The 23533-nt window shown below is 46.1% G+C and overlaps 1 protein-coding gene across 3 annotated transcripts in view; it reads left to right on the top strand.

The window, feature by feature from the left end:
- The window catches only part of LOC119179859 (kielin/chordin-like protein), a 204853-nt gene that overhangs the window by 148741 nt on the left and 32579 nt on the right, over nucleotides 1–23533 (top strand). For all 3 annotated transcript variants that reach the window (XM_075869387.1, XM_075869386.1, XM_075869385.1), the window contains exons 12-17: nucleotides 2138–2290; nucleotides 6347–6499; nucleotides 11861–12010; nucleotides 14713–14865; nucleotides 16064–16216; nucleotides 21601–21747. In XM_075869387.1, coding sequence (XP_075725502.1) covers nucleotides 2138–2290; nucleotides 6347–6499; nucleotides 11861–12010; nucleotides 14713–14865; nucleotides 16064–16216; nucleotides 21601–21747 — 909 coding nt within the window. The remainder of the gene's footprint in view (nucleotides 1–2137; nucleotides 2291–6346; nucleotides 6500–11860; nucleotides 12011–14712; nucleotides 14866–16063; nucleotides 16217–21600; nucleotides 21748–23533) is intronic.

The raw sequence follows: 23533 nt of genomic DNA, 5'->3' as shown, positions 1-23533 counted from the left end.
GGGTTCGACATGCGTGTTATGTACAGGTCTGGCCGACGTCACACTGATGCCGACGCTCTATCACGTTCACCTGTGCCTTCCGAAAGCTCTGTATGTCTATCTAGCGTGGACGAAATGGTTGCGTTCCCAGAAAACTGCGGCATGGTGTCCGAGCAACGTAAGGATGACTGGATCAGCACTCTTCTGCGATTTCTTTCAGACCCGTTGACTTCTCCATCTTCTCGAACGTTGCGCCGTCAAGCGGCTCACTTTCAGGTCCGCGATGGCCTCCTTTATCGCCGGAACTACAAGTCTGACGGCTGAAAGTGGTCACTCGTCATACCTCGCCATCTTCGTGCTGCAATATGTTCAGCTTTCCACACTGACCCTCCGTGCGCACATGCGGGCGTCTTCAAAACATACGCTCGGCTTTCCTCCCGGTTTTATTGGTGAGGCATGTACACCTTTGTGCGCAAATACATTCAGTCATGCCTTCAGTGCCAACAACGCAAAGCTCTCCCTCATCACGCCTCTGGTCCGATCCAGCCAATCCCTTGCCCAGCCAGGCCTTTCGACCGCGTTGGAATAGATCTGTATGAGCCACTTCCATTTGCGGCTTCCGGAAACCGTTGGATCGTTGTCGCTGTCGACTACTGGACGTGATACGCAGAAAAAGACGCTTTGCCGGCTGCCACAGCACGCGACGTATCACCTTTTTTTCCTGCGGAACTTCATTCTCCGTCACGGCGCATCGCGGGAACTTCTCAGCGACAGAGGACAGGTATTCCTCTCTGAAGTCGTCAACGCACTCTTTGCCGAATGCCGTATCATTCACCGCACTACCACCGCCTATTATCCACAGACGAATGGATTGACGAAAAGATTCAACCATACTCTAGGGGACATGATATCTAAGTATGTTGCCTCACACCACTCCGAATGGGACCTTATTCTGCCTTTTGTGACGATTCTCGCATATCGACTGACCGAGAGCTTATTTAATCCTGGAAGTCACGTGAACAATCTGCTGGTGTCACAAATTGTGCAACAAACCAGAAAACGCCAGGACAGAATGACACGCTCGTTCTTCGCATTCTCGGAGGTTGTTTAGGGGCTCTTGAATTGACTATATTACAAATAATCTTTCTGGGATACCCTTTATACTTATAGAGGGCTGATAATGGTATGCGGGGTTTAACGCCCCAAGACCACCATATGATTATGAGAGACGCTGTAGTGAAGGAATCCGGAAATTTCAACCACCTGGGGTTCTTTAGCGTGCACCCAAATCTGTGCACACGGGTCTACAGCATTTACGCTTCCATCGAAAATGCAGCCGCCGCAGTCAGGTATTGATCCCGCGACCTGGGGGTCAGCAGCCGAGTACCTTAGCCACTAGAGAAACGCGGTGGTGCTAAGCTTATAGAGAGATGTGCATTGGAAAATGACTCATGTAAAAGGAATCAAAGGCGGGCTAGTTGCTATAGATTGATACTGAAATATTGGCAGCGCAAACTAACGGGACGCAAAAGGAGGAGACAAACGAGCGTAGATTGAAACTTTTATCCACCAAAACACGAAAGGAAAAGAGGATACAAAACGGAATATTCCACCATGTTCAAATTTTTGTCAAGAAGCGAGATTCGACCATCTAAAAGGGATATAAATGGCGAGCGGACACAACTATCAATAAACGTTTTCTATGAGAAAGGCTCCCGCGATCTCCCTAATTTTTGTGTCCTGATGTGCGTATAGCACAAACGGTTTCGAAAATTCAATTACGCGATGACACTTCGTGCAATGGCCAAACATAAACTAGCAACATTTCAGAAGCCTTTTTCGTGGAGAAAGAATACTGATAGCCGTGTCAGCTCAGCGTCTATACCCCTTTTAGATTGTCAAATCTCGTTCCGGATGGCACTTTATCACGGGGGAAGCTTACATCTGGTAGTTCCCTTCCTTTTTGTGTTTCGGTGGATAAATCGAATTTCAATTTACGCTCGTTTATCTCCTCCTTCTGCGTTCAGTTACCTTGTGCTGCCAATATACGACAGAGTGCAAGCCCTACTAGAGTTCTGTTCTCTGTTGTACGCGATGGGCTTTTTGTGAGAAAATACTGTAAGTTGAAAGTTTATTGCTCTTACACTACTTTTTCAAGTGGCGGTTGCGCCAAGTGCCGATGTCCGGATGGAGGAAAGAAGTGTCATCTCCTTGGCAACAAGTGCGATTGCGATAATGGGAGGTACTACATACCTGGTTCAAACCGATGCGTCCTGAGCGAAAAAGAATGTATACTTGACGCGCCCGCAAGGTGAGTCACAATGGGATTTCCTGCTTTTTTCAAAACTAGCACGTTGATGATAGGGGGTAGAGTCCTACATTTTGGCGAGATGGGTACATCATAACTGTGCATTGAAACGTGCAGAATGTTAATGGGATCACATGCTACTAAGACGACCTTAATAATCTAGTGAGATATACGTCTCGGCAACAAGCTCGCTGACTTCACAGGAAAGACTTGGTTACCGTAATTGTATGTTCTTAAGCATTTCTTTGGTTCATGAAACTCCAGCTGCGAATTGATTAGACGCAGTATGGTACTTGTGTAAAAGCATGCAAACGCGTCCAAAATGTCAATGAATAAAAACTCGACAACCTCACACATCAACCAACTCGCGAACGATTAGTACGCCAGACATAAGTCGGCCAACATGACAGCAATATCACTAGTGGGTTAATCGGAGCCGCTCTCGCACACTCATTACCGATTTTTGTGTCTGCGCAATTCAAACTGTCAAGGCTGGGCCGAAACCAGTAAAAACAACAAATTCACTCAAGGCAACTTTTATTTAGGAAGAAATTGTCACATCACACCTATAATACGTCTATTCAATGGGACTGTGTGCAAGCACGCGGTCGTAGAGTGAGTCTTTACTAGGCAACGCTCCGAGTCTTCGAGCTTTCTTTTTCACTGCTGAACCTCTCCTGAGCAAGTGCCTCACTTGATCGTTTTCAACATCCTCCGTGGGAAATGAGCATTCGAAGACACTTTGCAGCTTCTAACATATGCAACGTATGCACCGGGCTTTCCAAATTTGTCTGGTTCGAGAAGCAAGACCGTTCGCCCTCAGAACAGGCTATGACCGTTCCAGAGGCAAGCTCTGACTGATAAACTTTACCCAGAACACTGCCATATCGCTGGGAAATATGTTCTAGCACTATTACCACATTACAGACGGTGAATTCCCATCAAGCCTATTTGGACCGGCAGCGCGCTGCTCTGAACCTAAAATTATGATGCACGCGTATTCATTTACACCGTTCTCGTCTGCACACGGCAATAGTGGTCGGCTCCGCATTCGGGTTTTCTTCTCCCGCAGACGCTTTACCGCCAAGTTTTAGAGTTGTTTTTGACGTGAAGTATACCGATGCCTCCAGTAATGTTTCTCACTGTCCAAGGAACTGTTCGACATGCTGAATCCGGTGACTAATGCCCGGAAAGTTGCATCTTGTCGCCACAGGCCCATCATATCATTGGCGAGTCACTGTGCCTAGATATCTATCTCGCTACTCCGTCAAAATAACTCTTCTGAAGTGATTGCGCCGTCAATTTGCGTGGTCGCATTTTTCTTCGGCTCAGTTTTCATCACCTTGCACTTCGCTTCTCGGGGCATTACCAGCATTTACTTTTCCTTGTCTACGAACTCCTCCGTGGTCACAGACTCGTTCAGTCTGCCGAAGCTCAGCAGAACAATGTCGTGACGTACAGGCTGTGCCTCCGGTGATGCGGGCACCATAAAAGTCCCCCCCCCCCATCCACGAAGGGAATAGTGAGGAAATGCAAATGGATTTCTTGCGCCGAGATTACACGGCGCACTAATCGTAATGGCATAAATTATTGACGAGACGAGGATATCCACCTTAACTATTTACCTACACATTCATAAGCCAGCAAACCGCCGAGTGTGAAGCGTGCGCTTCACTCCATTCATATATACGGACAAGCGGGCGGACAGGAGAGTGGGGCGCAAGGCGAAAAAAGAGCGAACGGCGAGAAAATAAGCGGCGAAGCACTGCTCCTACCCTTTCCTACTCTACCTCCACACACGCTGCCAAGCTCCAGCGTTGCGAGTATCCTCACAAGCCAGAGTGCGCTCTGGTTTGTGAGGATACTCACAAACCAGAGCCTTTCCACTCACTTTCCACTACTCCGCCCGCACCACCTGCTCCGGTTGCTAGAGGTAAGGATAAGCGCGCACGCCCACAGCTGTTTCTAAGGGAGAGGGAGTGAGAGCGGAGAGATAAAACCTGCCGGCGCTCAGACACCACCGGACGCTTGACATAGCCAGACTGACCAATACAATCGCATTTAAAAAATACGGAAGGTCTGCTAGATCGAATGAGTAATCGTGGCTGGTGAGTGACGTTTGAACAGGTAACTCACTCGCATGCTACATGACTCACTCACTCGCCCGATAAGCGCGCACGCCCACAGCTGTTTCTAAGGGAGAGGGAGTGAGAGCGGAGAGATAAAACCTGCCGGCGCTCAGACACCACCGGACGCTTGACATAGCCAGACTGACCAATACAATCGCATTTAAAAAATACGGAAGGTCTGCTAGATCGAATGAGTAATCGTGGCTGGTGAGTGACGTTTGAACAGGTAACTCACTCGCATGCTACATGACTCACTCACTCGCCCGATGGTAAACGCCCGAAACCTGTTAATCATCTTCAACCTTGTTATTCATGCCACAAATGCCTCTAATTCTTCGACTTCGCACTGAACGTTCTAGCGTGGAATTTGCTTGATTCTCTTTTTTCGGTTTTTCAACTGATCATTTTACAATACCGTCCGCATCTTTCGGCTGCATACGCTCGCTTGCTCCTGCTTCATTTGGTTCTTAAGAGGCTACTTGTTCACGTTTGTCATCCTCCCTGATCACAGCCAAAGGAGACCGGAATCAATTGATTATGAAGTGTTGATTTGGCGCTTTTACACACGGTCGCATTAGATGCCGGGTTGTTTTCTTCACACTCTTTAAGAACATTTTTATATTATTTAATCTGCATAAAACCGATTTCGCACTTAAAATATATGATCAGAACTTCTCGTTTGTTACTCGGTGCCTTAAAGGTGCAGTAAGAGCCATTGGTGCTTTTACGGGCAAAACTTTTGTCGTTGATGCCACTGTCATAGCTGGCCTACGCAAGCAATGTATACCACGTGTTATTTATGAGAATATGTTGTTGGCATCTCGATAGAAAAAGCCATGCATATGATATAGCTTGCAGAATATTCTCATAGTACTGTGCAACATCCTCTATCTCGTTGTCAACTGCTGTACTTTCTGTATTATCAAGGATTTTTTTTTTCAACTAGGGGAACTCAGCTTCGTTTCTATGCAATAAATTGACGCGTGCCATCACATGGAGCTTACGTGCGTCAGGGTATGACAACAGTTCTATCAGTAGGGTAATAGTCTAAGAGTCGGTGACCCTGACAATTGCACGTGCCTCATGAAGGTGATCTGCCAATGTCTTCGCTGACCACGAATGGCTAATTCCGTGTTTCGTGGCACTAAACAATGCAACGGAAAAGGTCCTGCCGTATTAGAGGTAGAGCGCGTTTTTAATACACAAGGCCTAACTTCCTATTGCATCGTTTTTCTCTATCGTGCCATTCTCAAGCGGATGCACATCTTTATTTACAACAGGAATGTCGGCTCGGACATACCGCACAGTGATCATCGAAGCCGAGCGACAGCCGTAGGTAATGATAAGATTAGGCGAGTGCAGAACAATGCTCGCTCACGCTATAGGTTTCGCTGCGAGTGAGAAATAACCAAATCCTTAGTTCTGGGACGTCGCTTGAGTAGGAACTGTGAACTTTGCTCATAACGGCACGGTCGAAACAGCGATCTGCCTGCCTTCGAAGACATCGGGAGACGGCTCGTAAACTTCCCCTGCTCTCACCTCTACACATTTAGAGAACCGATAGCACGATAATCACCATGGACCCGGAAGCTGTCGTATTCTCTTAAACAAGCGTTTTGTGGAATTACGCCAGATCGGATGCAATAAAAATTTGCAGCATATCCATGGCTTAAATGATGATGAATGGAGCGAAGTGCCCGTCCGTCATCTGTCCATCTGCCTGTCTGTGGATATGCTGCGCTGGCTATGCCACAGGAATGGACTACTCTAGATCATAAGGAGGTTCGCTCCTAAAAAAAGTAAGCTGCTGTTTTTGCATCCCACAAGATTCCAATTTGTTGTGGGACATTTGTTGGAAGTTGAAACTTCTTTTGTTCGTAATAAAATAGTAAACAAATGTTCAAACCTTGATAATCATATGTATTTTCAGCACCCACTGCGCCAAGTGTCGTTGTCCAGGTGGAGGGGACAACTGCCTACTTATTGGCAACAAATGTGATTGCTTCTTGGGAAAGTACTACCTGCCTGGTTCGCCACGGTGCGTCGAAAATGCGAAAGACTGTGAGCTTGTAAACCCCCTGAGGTGAGACCCGACCGAATTTCATGCTCTATCGGTAATTAGTCGGGCGATCACGGGGCAGAGTCCTACGGTTTGTACATCACTACTATGTAGCGCGCAGTGCAGCAAGAGAAAGACCGAGAGCATCTCAGACAACCTTTACTTAGCGAGAACCACGTACTGCAACAAGGTCCCGCTCATACATGAAAAGTGTATTACTTTGGTTTCTGTTTATTTATTTATTCAGTGGTGCAACTATTTATTTATTTATTTATTTATTCTCGGGAATATGGGATACATGCAAGTGACGCCATCTCTCGGCGGCACGAGTGACATCCTGCCATACCTGATAGGGAAATAGATTGGAGCAATTACATATCTTGAAAAAGGCTGGTTTGTGAAAAACGACTCCTGGTTATGTGTAGCCGAGACCCACTGGTACATTTTGGCTAAATATCAGTATAGCTCTACAGAGCTTGTGGCTTGCCAGGACAATTGGTCACCTCCCATATAAACATATGGAAGCCCATTGTCCAATATTGAACACTCTGGGAAGCAGTGCGGTCTTGAGTGCCACAACGTAACATTGCCAGGCGGTTCAATTAAGTCTCGGCTGTAAATAACCGCGAGTCCTTTTTGATGAACAGCATTTTTTCATCGGATATATTTTTTTTCGCTTATTTCTCATTCAGTCAAGACAGGCAACCACTGTGGCCGACGTGAGATGGCACTGCGTGCAGCTGTCCCAAAATCCTGGTGACTGATATATTAACGCCACCGCGCTGAAATGCTCGTTTCGCATAAATTGAGGAGTCGGTGTCGTAGGTTGTGAGAAAAAAATTCTTGTGTGGGAACAAAAAAAAAATCGACTGCGATGCCAATAACATAAATAATAAAGATCACTCGTGCACGGCATTGCTTGAAACTGCTCTAAAAGACGCTATTGACGACATCTAGCGAGAGGAGCTCTCCCCCTAGCATGTGTAAAAATAGTTTTCAGAAGCGTAGGATCGCACCAGGCACGAAAACATGTGAACTGCGCAATGACTGGGTGTTTTAAAGGCCCACCAGTTACAAAGCACTGAGACATATTCAATTAGGTTCGCGTGTTGCCTTGCGGACGCACAGTGGGCCCTTCGCTTATTCGCGAAATTACCAATTACAACGTTGTGGGCATTTAACAAATGTGCTTGCAAAAAGCAATCTACGATACTTTCCATCGGCTAAGCTTGCGCGCACAGTCACTTGTTTCCTAACGGCACAGCTGAGACATGCACCAAGAACTGAAGTGAGGCCAGCAGTTGAGAAGGTAATGCGTACGATATCTGATAATGCTATCGCGTTCTACTTCTCTATGGTCAAGCAACCTTCATAGCCCTAGCCGTCAACGTATGTTGAAAAGCCATTTACCACATCCAGAACAAAACACTCGAAATATATCACACCACTTAGCTACAGAACAGATTTATTCAAGTATTCGTTTTTGGTTCGGAGCATTGATGACTGGAATTAATTACCTCAATACATAGTCGAACATTGCGATTTACAAAGGTTCGAAAAGGCTTTGTCAGAATATTTGTAACCAAATTGCTTGTTCCTTGTCGGTTGAATATGTTTAATGTACTACATCAATAAGATCAATATGTACTATATCACTTCAAATCTTTTTTTTTCTTTTTGATGAGGTGTACGAGATGTATTCGAACACGTTTCTTTTATCCGTGACCTATGCGGAATGTATTCTGATATAGTTTTGCGTTTTTGTTTTTGTTATTTCCATATAGTATGCCTCTTGAGCGTACAGTGTGACACTTGTTTCTACATATGTTCTTTGTACGTGCCAGATATGTAACCCCAACTCCTGTCTTGGCCCTTGGGCTGACAGTATGAATAAATAAAAAATAAAAAAATAAAAAAGTAAGGCAATAGTGCAATGACTAAAGAAGCTACATTTGCAACCTTATTAGGTGAAACAAAACACGAAATTCAGGAAGACTGACACGAAGCCGGGCCACACGACCGCAAGGTCAGTAGTGGCTAAATAAGACCCACTTTGGCGTACTCGTAGCCCGATTCTGTTACGGCAACGCATGCAAACTCATGCGCTGAACAAAGAACTAGTAATATGTCCAATCGCTACTCATAGCAACGTTTTGTCTGCCGAGACTCCATTCATCATTGGAACTACTTAAAGTGACCCAGCAACGCTATCACAGATAACCATGAAATGACCTTACTGCCGGAGTTCTTTAGCCGGAAGCGTTTCAAGTCTTTCCACCTAACCCTTATTCCATTCATGCCCGTTCGTGGGGCAGTTCATTTGGGTTTCGGCACCCTTGTCAAGAGATGAATGAGCAATTTCTAGCTAGGTTTAGACCTTAGGTATAAATTACCTGCCTCGTGCCGCTCTTTAACGTTCGGTCCACATATTCAGACGAGCATCGACTATCGATCGGCAGCGAAATCGGACCCTATGCAAAAAAGTGTTGTAGTACTCGTTTAAGCTTCGCATACACCAAGCATTGCAGAAACTTCGACCAGGTATGAGCAACAGAAATAGGGCAAGCCCTACTGTAAAGTACAGCAGGTCCAAAAAAAGCGAAGAGAGTGGAAGAGTAGAATGGAGCCAAGAAAAGTCAGCGAGATTGGTGGGAAAAGAGGGTGGAGTCAGTGATGCAGGAGGGTAAAGCTTAACCCTCGTAAAAGGGGCAGCGTTGAGGGAAGGAGGCGGAAGAAAGTGATAGTTGATGGTTGAACGAGAACATTGCTAAGCAAAGAGGAGAGGAAGAAGGACAGTAGGAGTGATAAAAAATCTGGAGATGGGGAGAAGTAGATGAAAATAAACTAAATAATTCACACCATCTTCCCAAAGAAAACCCCGATTGGTTGCGAAGCAGCAGCGTGGCCGACCCTTGCGTTTGGCTTCCCTGACTCGAAACTCGTCGGCGTTGCAGGCGCGGCTTCGCTAACCTTCACAACACCGGCGACGGCTGGGTTAGGCCTAATAGTTTCAACGGATATTTCGCCGGGCGAAGGAGCATCGTCTTCCAGCGTCCTCTCCGTCGCCGATAAACGAACTGAAATAGTGTTACCACTAAACCCTCTCTACCGCTCGAACGTTGTGAGCGGTAGAGAGGGTGAAGCCAGAGAAAGGTGACCCACACAGAAACTTTTCAAGGCGTGTGTTAGGCGCGCGTCACGTTTATTGCGCGTGAACCCACAGTTTGTAGGTGTAGTGAGCGGCGGTCGTGGTAGCGGCCCGTGTTTGAAAAGCGAACAGACGAGAGCGACACGTGTTGCGGTGAGCGCGCGGCAGGTGAGGGAGAGAGTAACGTCAGCGCGTACTGCGAGAGGAGCATGACGTCAACACGCAAACACGGCGTGACCTACTTGGCATCGCTCCAACACCTGTGGTGAGGGGAGTGCGTTGCGGCGCGTTCGTACAAATGCACGGAGGAACAGTGATACTCCGGCTTGTTAAAGAACTGCTTCGCATCAAAAAAAATTCTATGGTAAGGCGGGATTAATAAAGAGTACCCACGACGCGAATGCGAACGTCGTAACCACTCGGCTACACCGGCCAGCTAGCAGAATAAGCATTGATGGGAACCAATTGTGTTTCGATGAGCAGGTTGATCAGAAGAAGAGTGAAGGGGAAAAGAAACAGATGGAGAACTAAAGAAAGAAAGAAAAAGGAGATTTCAAGATAAAAAGAACGCAATAAACAAAATATAGGAAAATAGACAGACAGACAGAGCGAACCTCATCTTCATTTTTCCTACCATGACACGTTCAAGTCGCTATATTTAGGCTTGACTTGCTATCTGAGCCAGGCGCCCAGCTCCGCTGCTTTTTCGGGCTTGACACCACCATTGTAAAGCTTCCCTAATTAAAATCGAGCAAACGGCGCAGGCGACAATGAAAGCTAGATGGCGCAGACCGCCACACGAGCCTGCTAACCCTTTCGCTACAAGCGAGCAACAGGTGTCTGCTTCAACTTTACATTAGAAAATCAATCTGACGAAGGGATGACCCCACTCATATTATTTCGTGACTTCCTAAAGTTTGTAAAATTGAGAAAGAAATTTCTCGACCTCCTGAATTCTGAATCTTGGCCGAAAGTCCAAAAGGTTGGGTAGCATTTTATTTGCGACCAGCGCACAGCTGTGAGGCTATGCGTGTGAAAAGTCCTAGAGGGCAGTCCAGACCTGGAGCTTTCCGCGCCGCTCGAACATGAACCATCCTGTGTACAGGGAAGGTGGACCATACCATGAAGCTATGACACACCGCCGATGTGCAAATACAGAAACAACAAATAGAGCGATTGTCCGAGCAGGCAGAATGATAAAGTTTGCAAGGGAATTATTTGTGCCGCCTTTCCCATTCAATACTAGATAACTAAAGTAACCACTGCACGTCTGTGAGAGAATTTGCAGGGATAAAAGCACGGCCGACTCTAAAATACATTTTTTTGTGCATGAGAGGTCGGCACGCAGCCTCATCGAGGTAAAGTGGGGAATTGCCGTATTTATATACTCTCCGCCTCTCATACACTTGCTTCTATCAGGCACGAGAGATCATGACAAGTGACGTTACGAGATCGTGAATGCAGAGTATCGCTCACGCCCATTATATCACTTCCCGTGCTTCGACCTGCTACCAACTATATCAACTACGTCAGAAGCAGTCTCTTTGAAATTTCACTCTTCAAAGCGCCATGCAGTTGGCTTAGATATGCATGGTATCTTCTTAGCTTTGACACCACAGGAATAGTTTCGTCTGACGCCGCCACTAAACGAACGGCCCGAGCAATGAATCGCTGCCGCAGACATCAATGTTATGCAGAGGTCTAGTTCTTCGTTTGGAACGTATCGCATTCGCTGCCAAGTTCACTCTGTTACGATCGAAACGAAAGTTGAGCCAGTTCATCGCAAACCATACCCGCACTGTTCTCATTCCTATACATCGTGGATCCTCGTATTTCATACCCCGCCAGACCTTTCGCAGACTCGGCGTGTTACTGAAAAATGCTCACGCTGTACAATATGAGAGCGAGGGCACAGCGTTTTTTTTATTTACGCGGGAAAATGTGCACAGCGACACTATTGAAACGATGAAATTTAAACCTCACTCAGCAAGGGCCTTACGTAACACGACGTAAAAGACATCAACGTTAAGCAGATCTGAGGGTATTCCTCCTGAATGTGGGTGATTGTGCATCAGGGAATACCCCGAAGGAATATTTCCATGCTTTTAATATAATCTAGGTTTCCAGGAAATTTTATAGTTGCTTCCTGTTCAGTTCCGCTGCCACGTGAATATTGTGTATCTTTCTGCAATCAAATAATGAAAGTTCAAAGCAGAATGCCCATTTGCACTTGCCAGTGAATGCGCCAAGTGCCGATGTCCAAATGAAGAAGACCATTGTCACCTTCTTGGAAACAAGTGCGAGTGCATCCAAGGGAAGTACTACATGCCCGATTCTGACCAATGCGTCCGAAATACGGATGATTGTATACTTGCCAACCCCGTAGGGTGAGTACAAATGCAATTCCATGTTTTACTTGATATAGGCAGGTTGAGAATAGCAGGAAGTCGTTTATCTTGGTACAGTGGTACGTAATTACTGTGTAGTGCATAGCGCTGCATGTAGAATGTATCGAGTGCACGTTAGACAATATTGATGTAGTGAGAATGATGATGATGATGTACAGCTCATGTGGGCTACACACATTCATAGAAAGTGTGCATTACATTCCTGATATATTTATTTATTTACCTGTTTATTCACTTCCTATCATACTATCCCCCTGTGCTTCAAAAGGGTCGTAGGGCACATTCGTAAACATATGAGAAACGCATCTCAAGTGCCAAAAATTCTATGCTCATCAACCTATTCAGGTAGAGGGACGGAAAAAGTTCAGAACGTTTAACATATTGTCGGGTAACATGACCGCAATGTGACCAGTGGTTTAAGCTTTGCTTCGTTTGCGTATTCATTACTAATTCGTCATTCTGCACAGGTAAAACACTCATGAGTAAGGTAAAAGGCAACGATATGGTAACGAGATAACACTGACAGCAATGCGGTCCCGAGAATGTTCGCTGTTTAGCCCAAGTTCAGTATGCACGAACAAGCCCTTATTATTGAGGAGCAAGAACACCAGCAATGTGGGTGGAGTTAAGGAGGACGAGAGAAAATGAGAAGTGTTAATGGGCTAGTCAACAGGCTCCGAAATGCGGGGAAAACGCTCACGCATTTTGCCTGCGCGTGACCAACCTCCCTGTACACGCAGTGACGTCAACTCAGCGATGGCCAACGTGACGCAGCACGCAGCTCGTCTATTGGTCTAAACGTGAAACCTGGTTCATTACTATTTGTTGAGACCGGAGGTCTCAACAAAGAGTAATGAAGCCAACGTCACCGATCGCTGAATTGACATAACTGCAGCTGGAAGGAGGTTGGTCAGGCGTACGAGATTCGCGAGCTTTTCCTGCACGTTTCGGAGCCTGTTGACTGGCCCTTTAACCAAGCGCAGGTATTCAGAGAGCCGCGAGGATAAAAGAAGGAAAGTGCGTGGCAATAGACCATCGGGGATACATAACTGTGTGCTGCTGAGGCAACGTATTCAGAGTTTGGTGATGATTGGGGAGAGGATGGACAAGCCAACGCTAAGCGGCAGGAAATTGCCAAAGACCCCAAGTTTAGACCTGTGTTGATGGCGCCACGGCTACGCTTCGAAGGCTTATCGGAAAACAAATTGCTCGGGCACCCTGCCCCAAAAAAAACCCTACCATGGCTTTCGACGAGCTCTGGATTACTTCGGTCGCCTAGATGGAGAAGTTACAGTCGGAGCCGATGAACGAATTAGTGGTAGAACACTCTGTCTCTATACGAAAACTAAAGTACTGCTTAGTAAAGCAGAAACTAAAGTCAAACAAAACCCACAAAATTCGCTGTCTTCAGTTGAGAAAACATTCACAATTCTTCATCTACACCTGGAGCTTTTAAAATCGCCGATTCAAATCTGGTCGTGGAGTTAACACCAATGTATTCTTTTATCTGAAGGAAGCGCCAAAACGCCTCTATAAACAAACTCAAGAGTGCGTTCAATGCTGCAAGCGCAAAGATAAGGTAAATATGTATTGTGGCCGTGCTGGTTAAATGACGGCAGAGTCAGAATTTATATTCTAAGACATAATTCAGAAAACTCTGCGGTTTACTTTACATCAGGCACGGCTTTCTCGCAGCACTCACTTTCGTATACTGCAAGGTACAGTTGGCTCAGAGACGTACGTTTTTGCAGCCTTCACGTCACTATGGCAAATGTTAGGTCTGACGCCATCGCTAAAAGAACTGCCCGAGCGGTGAATCACTACTGTTGCCGCGAAAATTTCACAAGGGTGTAATTCAGCATTTGTAGTATATCGCATTTGCTGACTACTATCGTCTATTTAAATAGGAACGAAAATTCAAAAAAGTTTATTCAAAATTCAATCCACATTGTTCTCGTAGCCACAACCTCGTCTCCTACCAGAATTACTGCCAGAGTCTCCTTAAACTGCGAATTAGTGAAATGCAAGATTGAGTGTGCGAGATCACGGTGCTTTTCTTTTTCTATGGCACGATGAGATTAGTGGCACTGCCGAAACGGCGAGACCGAAAGCTCATCCAACAATGGTCTTACGTTGAGCTACATGAAGGAACATCAATACACAGAATTTTTTTCCGAAATACGGATAATTGCATGCTAGTGAATGAGCTTATGCAATGCTGCCTTGCTTTTTAATGTATCGTCTATGTTTGCATGACGCCTCACTGTCACCTCTTACGCAGCTCTGCTCTACATTTGATGTAATTTCTTCCCTGTAACCAAATGTTGAAAGAAAGTTCAAACCTTAAGGGGAATTCCAATGGTAGATTCGGAGTGACCGACAAGCTCTTCATTGTAACCATCCCCTCCGGCGTCGAGCCACTGAAGGAAACCTACCAATGCGACGCGGGCGTACCTACCAGGCCGAGGGCGCTATGTGCAAATTCCCACCGCTTTTCGCCGAGTGCAGGGAGCTGCTCTATAGAGTGGTGCAGCTGCTCCCCATGTGCAATTTCAAAATACACGGCCCACTGTTAATCTGCCAGAGGAATAGACTTGCTCCTCATGGAGCAGGAAACTGCCTACGGAGGTGTGCCGACTCTCTCATTGGTATTCACCATTCATGTTTGTATGTATTTGCAGAACTCGCTGCGCCCAGTGCAAATGCCCAGCTGGAGTAAGCAGTTGTCTCCTCATTGGCAACAAGTGCAACTGCTACAATGGGAAGTACTACAAGTCTGGTTCGGACCAGTGCGTCGAAAACGTGGAGGACTGTGTGTTCGTAAACCCCGTGAGGTGAGATCCGACGAAATGTAATGCTCTATTGTGTCAGGATAGGGTGATGTCACGGCAAAGAGATATTTTGGTACCTTTACGGCATGGCAAATAATGCAGTAAGTGGACAAGGTTGTGAGCATGTAAGATGGCCTTTGCCTGGTGAGAGCCTCGCTTTGGCATCCTGTTTGCTCACTTTCATAGAAGGTGGTTCACCGTGGTTTGAGATTGTTTATCCATTTATTTGTTTACCTAATTATTTATTTCTATACACTTTTGCCTTTACGTGCAGTGGTGGCAGCTCGTTAGGCAGGATGAGACTAGAAGGCTAGGACAAAACTTGCTTACTAGGCTGACTTGCGCCCACTAAAAGAACACTGTGTGATTCGGCTGAGGCGGGAGCCTACAATGTAACAGTCACCCAGATATTTACCTGTAGCACGCGCGGGTGGAGACACTTCTAGGTGCCAGAGTCGTACAATAGAGCTGAGATGCAAACAGGGCCAGGGTAAGCGCACGCCCATGGAGTCCGCTCATCCTGGTTCTGTCGTCTGCTAGGGTCTTCCTTCTTCAGAACGCCACCTCATATTAGCGCGCTTCAAACGAACAGGCAGCGTTTATATGAATAGTTTTGCTCGTAGTTTATTTTCCGAGGACAAACCTGGCAGCAAGAAATGGAGGATATAACATTTAACGACACGCCACACGTCCCCGCTCATGCAGATGACCAGTAGAACGTGGTTCGTCTGAAGTGCTCTGATATGGGCTTACGTACTTACGAAGGCCACAGCGCAGCACACAATAGGCTGGAAGAAACTTACGAACAGAACGCAGGTGTTGCCATCAGGGTAAATATCAAAGAGCACTGGCGCAAGTTTCACGCGGAGAGCCACCATTCGCCTTCACGGATGCGCGTCGAGAGACCGGTTGCTTTCGGGCAGTGCGGTGCATCGGTCACGAGGTACGCCGCGCTCTGAGCACGAGCGGGGTTCCTTCGTCTTCCGGCTGATTCGACCGCTTTCCGCGGAGTAACGAGAGCTGCCGAATTAAGTAGATCTGGCGGCCGAGCTGCTGTGATCGTGCTATTAAAACACAAAGGCTGCATTCTCAGTCTGCCTGAGAAACAAACTTGCTTTACATGAAGAAGGGCAACTGCTCCCGGAACTGCGCTCTAAATCTGCCGTTGGTATTTACCATCAATGTTTATATGTGCTTGCAGAGATAATTGTGCGCCGTGCCGATGTCCTGATGGAGGAAGAAATTGTCGTCTCTATGGCAACAAATGCAAGTGCATAAATGGGCAGTACTTCATGCCTGGTTCAGACAAATGCGTCCAAGATGCGGATGACTGTGAGCTTGTCAACCCCATGAGGTGAGACCTGTTGATATTTCATGCTTTAATAAAAATGGGTAGGTTGATCACAGGGTTTAGAGTCCTATATTTTGGCAAAATGTGTACTTCCACACTGCATAGTGAACAATTGAAGAAGTGAACACGATTGTGAGCGTGTAAGGTGACCTTTACCAGGGGAGAGCCACGTTTGGACATGTTTGCTTACCTCTGTGGGCGTTTAGTATACTTATCTTCTTCATCTTAACATTATCATCATCATCATGTTTTGTTCATGCATCATTATTGTTGTCGCGTATGAGCATCTTCATTCTTGGTTCATCGTAGCTCTCGGCTGCCGGCTCCTGGTGTCGAATAAAGGTAATCCAAACCAAGATCATACGTTGTGGAAGCGCTGAGTGCGCACACTTCCATAAAATCTCTTTCACACGAGCTTTATTATCTATCTATCTATCTATCTATCTATCTACCTATCTATCTATCTATCCATCTATCTATCTGTCTGTCTGTCTGTCTGTCTGTGCATTTTTGTTTTTACATGCTGCTGCGGCAGCGGCAGCTCGTGGGGAAGGAGGACACTAATAGGTTTGAAGAAAATTGGTTATTAGGCTGTCTTGCGCCCGCTCTTTAAATCATTGGCCTTGTATCTGCAGTTACACTGCAAATGTCATCGAAAGACGATAGTACTGCGTCTGGAGAGAGTAAACAAAACGTTCATTTAATGTTCTGGGCAAGAAAATCGGTGAATGGTATTCTGGAGGTGCTGCTTCAGAGTGCCTCGAGCGTACAGCGGAGGCAAACGAGCGCATCGAGTCACGTCACACGTGAGACATGAGCGCTATCTGGCAGCTATTTTGGAAAACGAAGCGCGTGGCATGCGTGCCCGTCTTGGAGGCGATATGGTGTAGAATGCAAGGCGACGGCTATAGGTGCCGCCCGTGTTGCCTTAGCAAAGCTTTGGAAACACTTGCCTTTTTGAGCATCGCGTTGCACTGTCAACGCAGCGTGATAAATGCTACGGTCGTTAGAAATACTTATGTATGCCTTTTAAAGTATAAAGGCACACATACAGAATATTGACATCTTGGTATGTTGTCTCGGATGTGCGCAATAATCGCTTTTTAATTGACAATTGCACAAGTATGCATGCTAAAGTTTGAGTTATATTGGTGGGCGCTGCGAATGGCGTCCGCCATTTCGGGTATCGTTTTGTGTGGTTCGGGGTACGGTTAAGGGTGGACAAACAGACAAGCAGACAGGCAGGCAGACCCAAATTTTTGGGTCGGAGGTCTCCAAAAACGACTATCACCTTTAAAAAGAACACTGTGCCAATCGACAGCGACAGGAGTCCACAACGTACTGCCGCCGACATTTTTACCTAGCGTGTGTGAGTGGAAACATTTCTCGGCGTCAGCGCCGTGCGACGTAGCCGATCTAGTTCCAAACAGGCCGAAGGCAATCGCATACCCTCAAAGCACGCTCATCTGGAGCCCTTCGTCTGGTGGGCGATTCCTTCTTCGGGTCTTCATCTCATATTAGCGCACTTCAATCGCACATGCCGCATAGTTTTGTTCATACGTTATTAATGACGATAGCCTTTCTTGGCACACTTCAACGCAAAAAGTATGGTCTGTCTGTCGTTTTACTTGTTGGTTTGTCAGCCTAAACTATTCAGTGACTGATTGATCGATATGTGGGGTTTAACGTCCCAAAACCACCATATGACTATGACAGACGCCGTAGTGGAGGGCTCCAGAAATTTCGACCGCCTGGGGTTCTTTAACGTGCATCCAAATCTTGGCGCACGGGCCTACATTTCCGCCTTTATCGGAAATGCAACCGCCGCAGCCGGGATTTGAACCCGTGACCTGCGGGTCAGCAGCCGAGTACCTTAGCCACTAGACCACCGCGGCGGGGCGATTCATTGACTGGAACTAAGTTCAACCACATCCTTAATGCCTACCAATATTGGTCTGATTTCTGAGTTCCTAACTACGTGCATTGTTCATTAAAATCGATATTTTGCATATCTGAGGCACAATATCAACACGTCAATATACCTTAGTGTGCTTTGGGACGTTAAACCCCACATATCAATCAATCAACTGTAGTGTGTTTCTTTATACTATAAGAGGCATACATAAGTAATTCTAAAGACCATAGTGTTTATTACGCTGCGCTGACAAAGCGACGCTATGCATGCAAGGAGGTATTTTTGCTGTGTTTTGCTAACACGATACTGGGTTGCCACATATGGCCTTGCATTCTACATTTTATGGCTTCCTAGATGGCGTGCGCACGCCACTCGCTCGCTATAGCTGAAGCCATCCTTTCGTTTCGAAAAATACTGCCAGATGGCACTCATGCCTCACGCAGCACCTTCAGAATTCCATCCAGAAATTTTCTCGAGCAAAACATCAAATAAACGTTTTATTCACTCTCTACAGAGGGAAGACTACCGTCTTTCAACGTCTTTTGTAGCGAAACATGCCGATACGGGGCCAACTTTTTTTCGAAGACGAACGTTGCCAGATGAAATCGAGCGAATAGCATTTAAAGATGCTCCACACGTCCTCGCTCATGCAGATTAGTTGTAGAACGTGGCTCGCCTGAAATGCTTTGATATGGGGTTACCTACTGAGGAAGCAACATCACAGCGGACGATAAGCCAAGCTGAGCAAGACCCTGCTTTAGTTTCAACTCCGTCGTATGCCACTGACACACCTACCCCTAAGAAAATATTTACAATGTAAATGTGGCAAGGAGGAAATACCACACAAAAAGAGTACTTTCTCAAATTAATAAACAATAAATGTCTTTCAGCGAGCGTGGTGCGCCTTTAGGCGGATGACGTGCATCACTTTCACTCGTGCGAGGCTCCACTGAGATGTGGTAGCCCCATCATAGATCAATTCGAGCCATTAAAAGAAATAGAGAAAGCTTACACTTGCCGTGTAAAGCTCAAGAAACAGCCAAGCTGACTGATATAAGGGGCTTAACGTGGCGTCCTTGCTGATGCTCAGTCTTTCCTTGGGATTGACTGAATAAAGCTAAACCACAGCCACTCAAAGTCTATGCAAGAATGTACCAACTAAAGAGCCAGAACTAACGTGCAGAGCTGACTGTGGTAGGACCCCTGGCAGGACCGCGTGCGTTTTGTCATTCCCACGGTGGCACGCTGTCTGGCTTGAAGGCGTTCATTACTACGGAATCTGTTTAAGATGGTCGCTAAAGTTGGAGGAAAGCGCGAAGACATCGAAATGACAGAGGCCCGTGGACTGTGCGATGTAGAGGCACGTTGAAAACGACCAGATCATCACCAGGTCACCATTTCCGGTCATCATTTCCGGAGTCCTTCGCTACGACGTCTCTTATAATCATAGTATGGTTTTGGGACGTAAAACCTCGCATATTATTACTAGCACAGGGATATCACCGAAGTTATAGTGGGCACTGACTGCTATTTAACCTGCCATAGAACCAGACCGAGAGAGAGAGAACACGAGGAGCAAGGCAGGGAAGTTAACCAGGGCTGAGCCCCGGTAGGCTACCCTGAACTGGGGAAGGGGAGAGGGGAAGGAAAGTTATAAAGGAGGAGATAAATGGTCACTGACTGAGCCGACGCGTAACACTTTCACCATCACAAACGATGAAACAGACCAGTGTCTTTCAAAAAATGCAACAGTGCTTTCGTCGCCTTTGGAAAATCGGATGCGCAGTCCCATGGTCCCAATACTTTCTCTACAGTGAAATCACTTCTGTCCAGATCATTTAAAACACTGCGCAGATGGAACCTCTCCTTTGTGTGTACCATAGAACAAAATATTCATCAGGTGAATGATGATGAAGGCGTTTGATCCAGATGTTCATTCCGGTGAACCATGAATCCTCTGTGCATCTTCTCAAAAGCTGTGAGAAGTTTTTGGTGCATGGTGGACTCGTGTACTATGAACGCGGCGTATCTTATTTTGTTTTATTCATTGACCGAGGGGAAAAAGATGATACTCCAACTAAGGAGATATTTAAATGGACCCACAACCGATACTATGGCACCCGTTTTCTTGAGTGCAACGGAAAGCTTACCTGTAAGAGCTTGTAATCAGGCAATGGTAATGCGGAAAACACCGTAGAACATTTATAATCGGAACTTTCTTGATTCGCGGCGATTATGCAGTTTTAAAAAGGCATGCTGCAAACAGTGGATGTAATCGCGATAGCGATCGTACACCAGTGTGACGCCAGCAGTGAGGAAAAGTGAAGCTCTGAGTACAAACACGTAATGTTGTCTTTGTCAGGCCTGCAGTCCCGCGACCACTGCTTTTAAGCATGCTAAATTACATTACAAGAGTTACGGAATTTTCCCGGGGCTTCTTAAGCAAGTACTTTTGGTCGTTCACGGGTACTTTTTCCGACTTTAGCCAAGTCGAGCCAAGACAAGTCTTCGAAAACGAAACGGCACGTTTACACGTGATTGACAATTCGCGCATAGGAGTTCGCGTGCGGCCGCAGTTGGTCGGCTTCGATGTGATCGCCTGACAACTCGAGCGAGTTAGAGGAACGAATTTTGGCTCGTGTGTGAGCGCAAAATTAGAGCCCCTATCAAGTAGAGGCAGAGCGACACGTTTAGACAGACGATAGCGGTAACGACGAATCCGGCGGACCACCACCAGTCACACGCATGAAGCGATTCTCCGCAGAGCAGTAGGCTGACGGCATTTCGCGTGCCGCAGCGATCGCATTCAAAAGCTCGCGTGCTTCTTGAACGCGCCCTACTCGACGGGAACCGAGCTTCTCTGCAAACGCCGCGCGTATGCACAACTGCACACTTTTCTCTGCAAAGGCTACGAAAGCAGTGCCACTATTCATGCTGTATACTTCTTTCACCTTGTAGGCCACATAGAAACAAAGGAAAATGAAGAATGACATACATGTTCCAAATGTAAGCACTCATGTCGGTGCGCTTCAAACATTCACTACAATGTTATTAGGACTTATTAATTATGTTTAATAGCTCTGACGCTAGGAGGCGTGACATGCCGGTTTCTGGTTACTTTTGAACGCGATTTGAATATATAAATCCTTCTGAGATCACGTACAATATGCTGTCACCTGTCATCATAATTCATGCTCTCTTATTTTACACCGTATGTAATCACCCGTTCAGTCCAGTTGTGTGCCCCTTTAACTCTATATTTGAGCTCGCTTTTTTATAACTGCAATATACATGCAGAGCTGTTTCTTTACGACTGCCTGAATGCTCCTATGTAATGAGTTAATCATTTAGGTGATTTGTATATATGTTATTTATTTTCTTAACTTTGATCTCTTACGCGTTTAGTAGGCTTTTTTTATACAAATATATGTTTCCTAAGCCTAATTTGGCGCCATTTTTGCGTTTATTTTAGTTCCTGTATACCATGTGAGTGTGGTGACGATAAAACCTCGTGCTCGGTAGCTGGGAGCAGCTGCCGATGCGTCAACGGGATGATGTACGAACCCGACCGGGATGTGTGTGCCGAGGATCTCACGAAATGCGAATTTTACACAAAAAGGTAAAAAGAAAAGTATTCTCGCCTCAGACACTTTTCCTGCTATTTCCACGTGCGTTGTAGGTTTAAAACCTGGGATTCCTTTCACGAGGCTGTCAAGTTTCTCCAATCATGGCCGATTTTCAAAGGCGGCACTTTAAGCGAGGCACAGGGGCCAAAGCAGCCCTTTAGACCAATAAAAGTTGACCAACCGCGGAAGAACACAACCTTTCGGGAAAATACACTATACTCAAAGTAGTAACGCTGCTGTCTTAGCAACGATAGAGCAAGATATATGACGCGCCACTGAACATTTGAAAAATAATGTAAGTATAAACTTTCTATTGCGGCAAAAACAGGCATCACTAGACAATAGGAGCCATCATTAACCAGCATTATCTGCCACCATCAGCAATCAGTTCCTCTACATTATGTGTTATGTATACTAATGCGATGTACCATTACGATATTTCTACGTCTTTCCGTGAAGTGGTCCTTATATGTGTCATATATATATATCGATAAGAATGCTGTTTGATCTCAGCGTTCACGTTATTAAGCTCACCGTTGTTAGCATTCAGCCTCTCATAAATGCAACTGGGCTGGTCATAAGTTAGAGTCGTTAACAATGAGAGCATTTACCTCGTTCATTATGTCCGTGTTCTGTGCTCGCCGTGACGTCCATTTCAACTTCAGTCGCTCCATGTCGTCGCAGTTGATTGGTAGCCATCCGTAGGTTCCTGGTTTTGAATCCCGCTTCTTCGGCACCAAATACTTAAATAAATGATGGCACTCCAGACGCCGTGATCACACTCAACTTCGTCATTAAGGCATATGACTAAAATACTTGAGCTCAGAAGCACTCTGCCGTCAGTGTACATTCGCGTACGCTCGCGCTGAACTTCTTTCTCGATTCCTTCCCCCAGCTTAAAACGCGCTAATAATCAACAGCAATATGACTTTCTGCACAGTATAGCATGATTTCTGTCACATTTAGCACTAACGCAATATCTGTCACGTGAGGTGAATGGCTAGAACGACTGCTGGATAAATGTCGCCACCGACAGGGTAAAAGCCTCAGATGAATCATGGCGGCGTGAAGAAGAGTGACGGGAGGTAACCCCTGACGAGGTCACCGAGACCTTCCAGACCGCCATGTTTTGTGACGTCGTCATTACATCCTTGCTTGGTCAATAGTGAAGCGACCACGGAGGCCGTGCTAAAGCACGTTAGGTGCAGGAATCCTGTAGAAAGAGGTGGGGGAGGAGCAATACCTCGTCTACGAAGCAAAACAAGAAGAATTTCACCTTTCAGTCATCTTATGCGAATGTACGAGAGAGCCCGCGAGTTGTTAGTGACAATTGTATACACCAGAACACAGTGAGTTTAGTGTGTTCCGCCATATTTAGGCCCCACATCGCGCTATCTGTCCCAAGCTCGGCGAAGCAACACCCTGAATTACTATGCTAGCAGATGTGCTTACTATGCTAGCAGAATTATGCAGCATGGGTTTCGGGCGTAAAACCTCGCATAATATGACTAGCACAGGGACATCGCCGAAGTTGTAAAGGGCACTGACTGCGACCGAACCTGCCATAGAACAATATATTCATCAGGGGAATGATAATGAAGGAGTTTGATCCAGATGTTCATTCCAGTGAACCATGAATCCTCTGTGAATCTTCTCAAAAGCTGTGAAAAATTTGTACTGCATGGTAGACTAGCGTACTATAAATGCGGCGTCATTTATTTTCTTTTGTTCTTTCACCGAAAGAAGAAAGATGATATTTCAACTGAGAATATCTTTAAA

The sequence above is a fragment of the Rhipicephalus microplus genome, chromosome 7, assembly GCF_043290135.1.
Source record: "Rhipicephalus microplus isolate Deutch F79 chromosome 7, USDA_Rmic, whole genome shotgun sequence".
Lineage (NCBI taxonomy): Eukaryota > Metazoa > Arthropoda > Arachnida > Ixodida > Ixodidae > Rhipicephalus > Rhipicephalus microplus.
The sequence above is the reverse complement of the archived record's forward strand: the minus strand, read 5'-3'. Positions and strand labels throughout refer to the sequence as shown.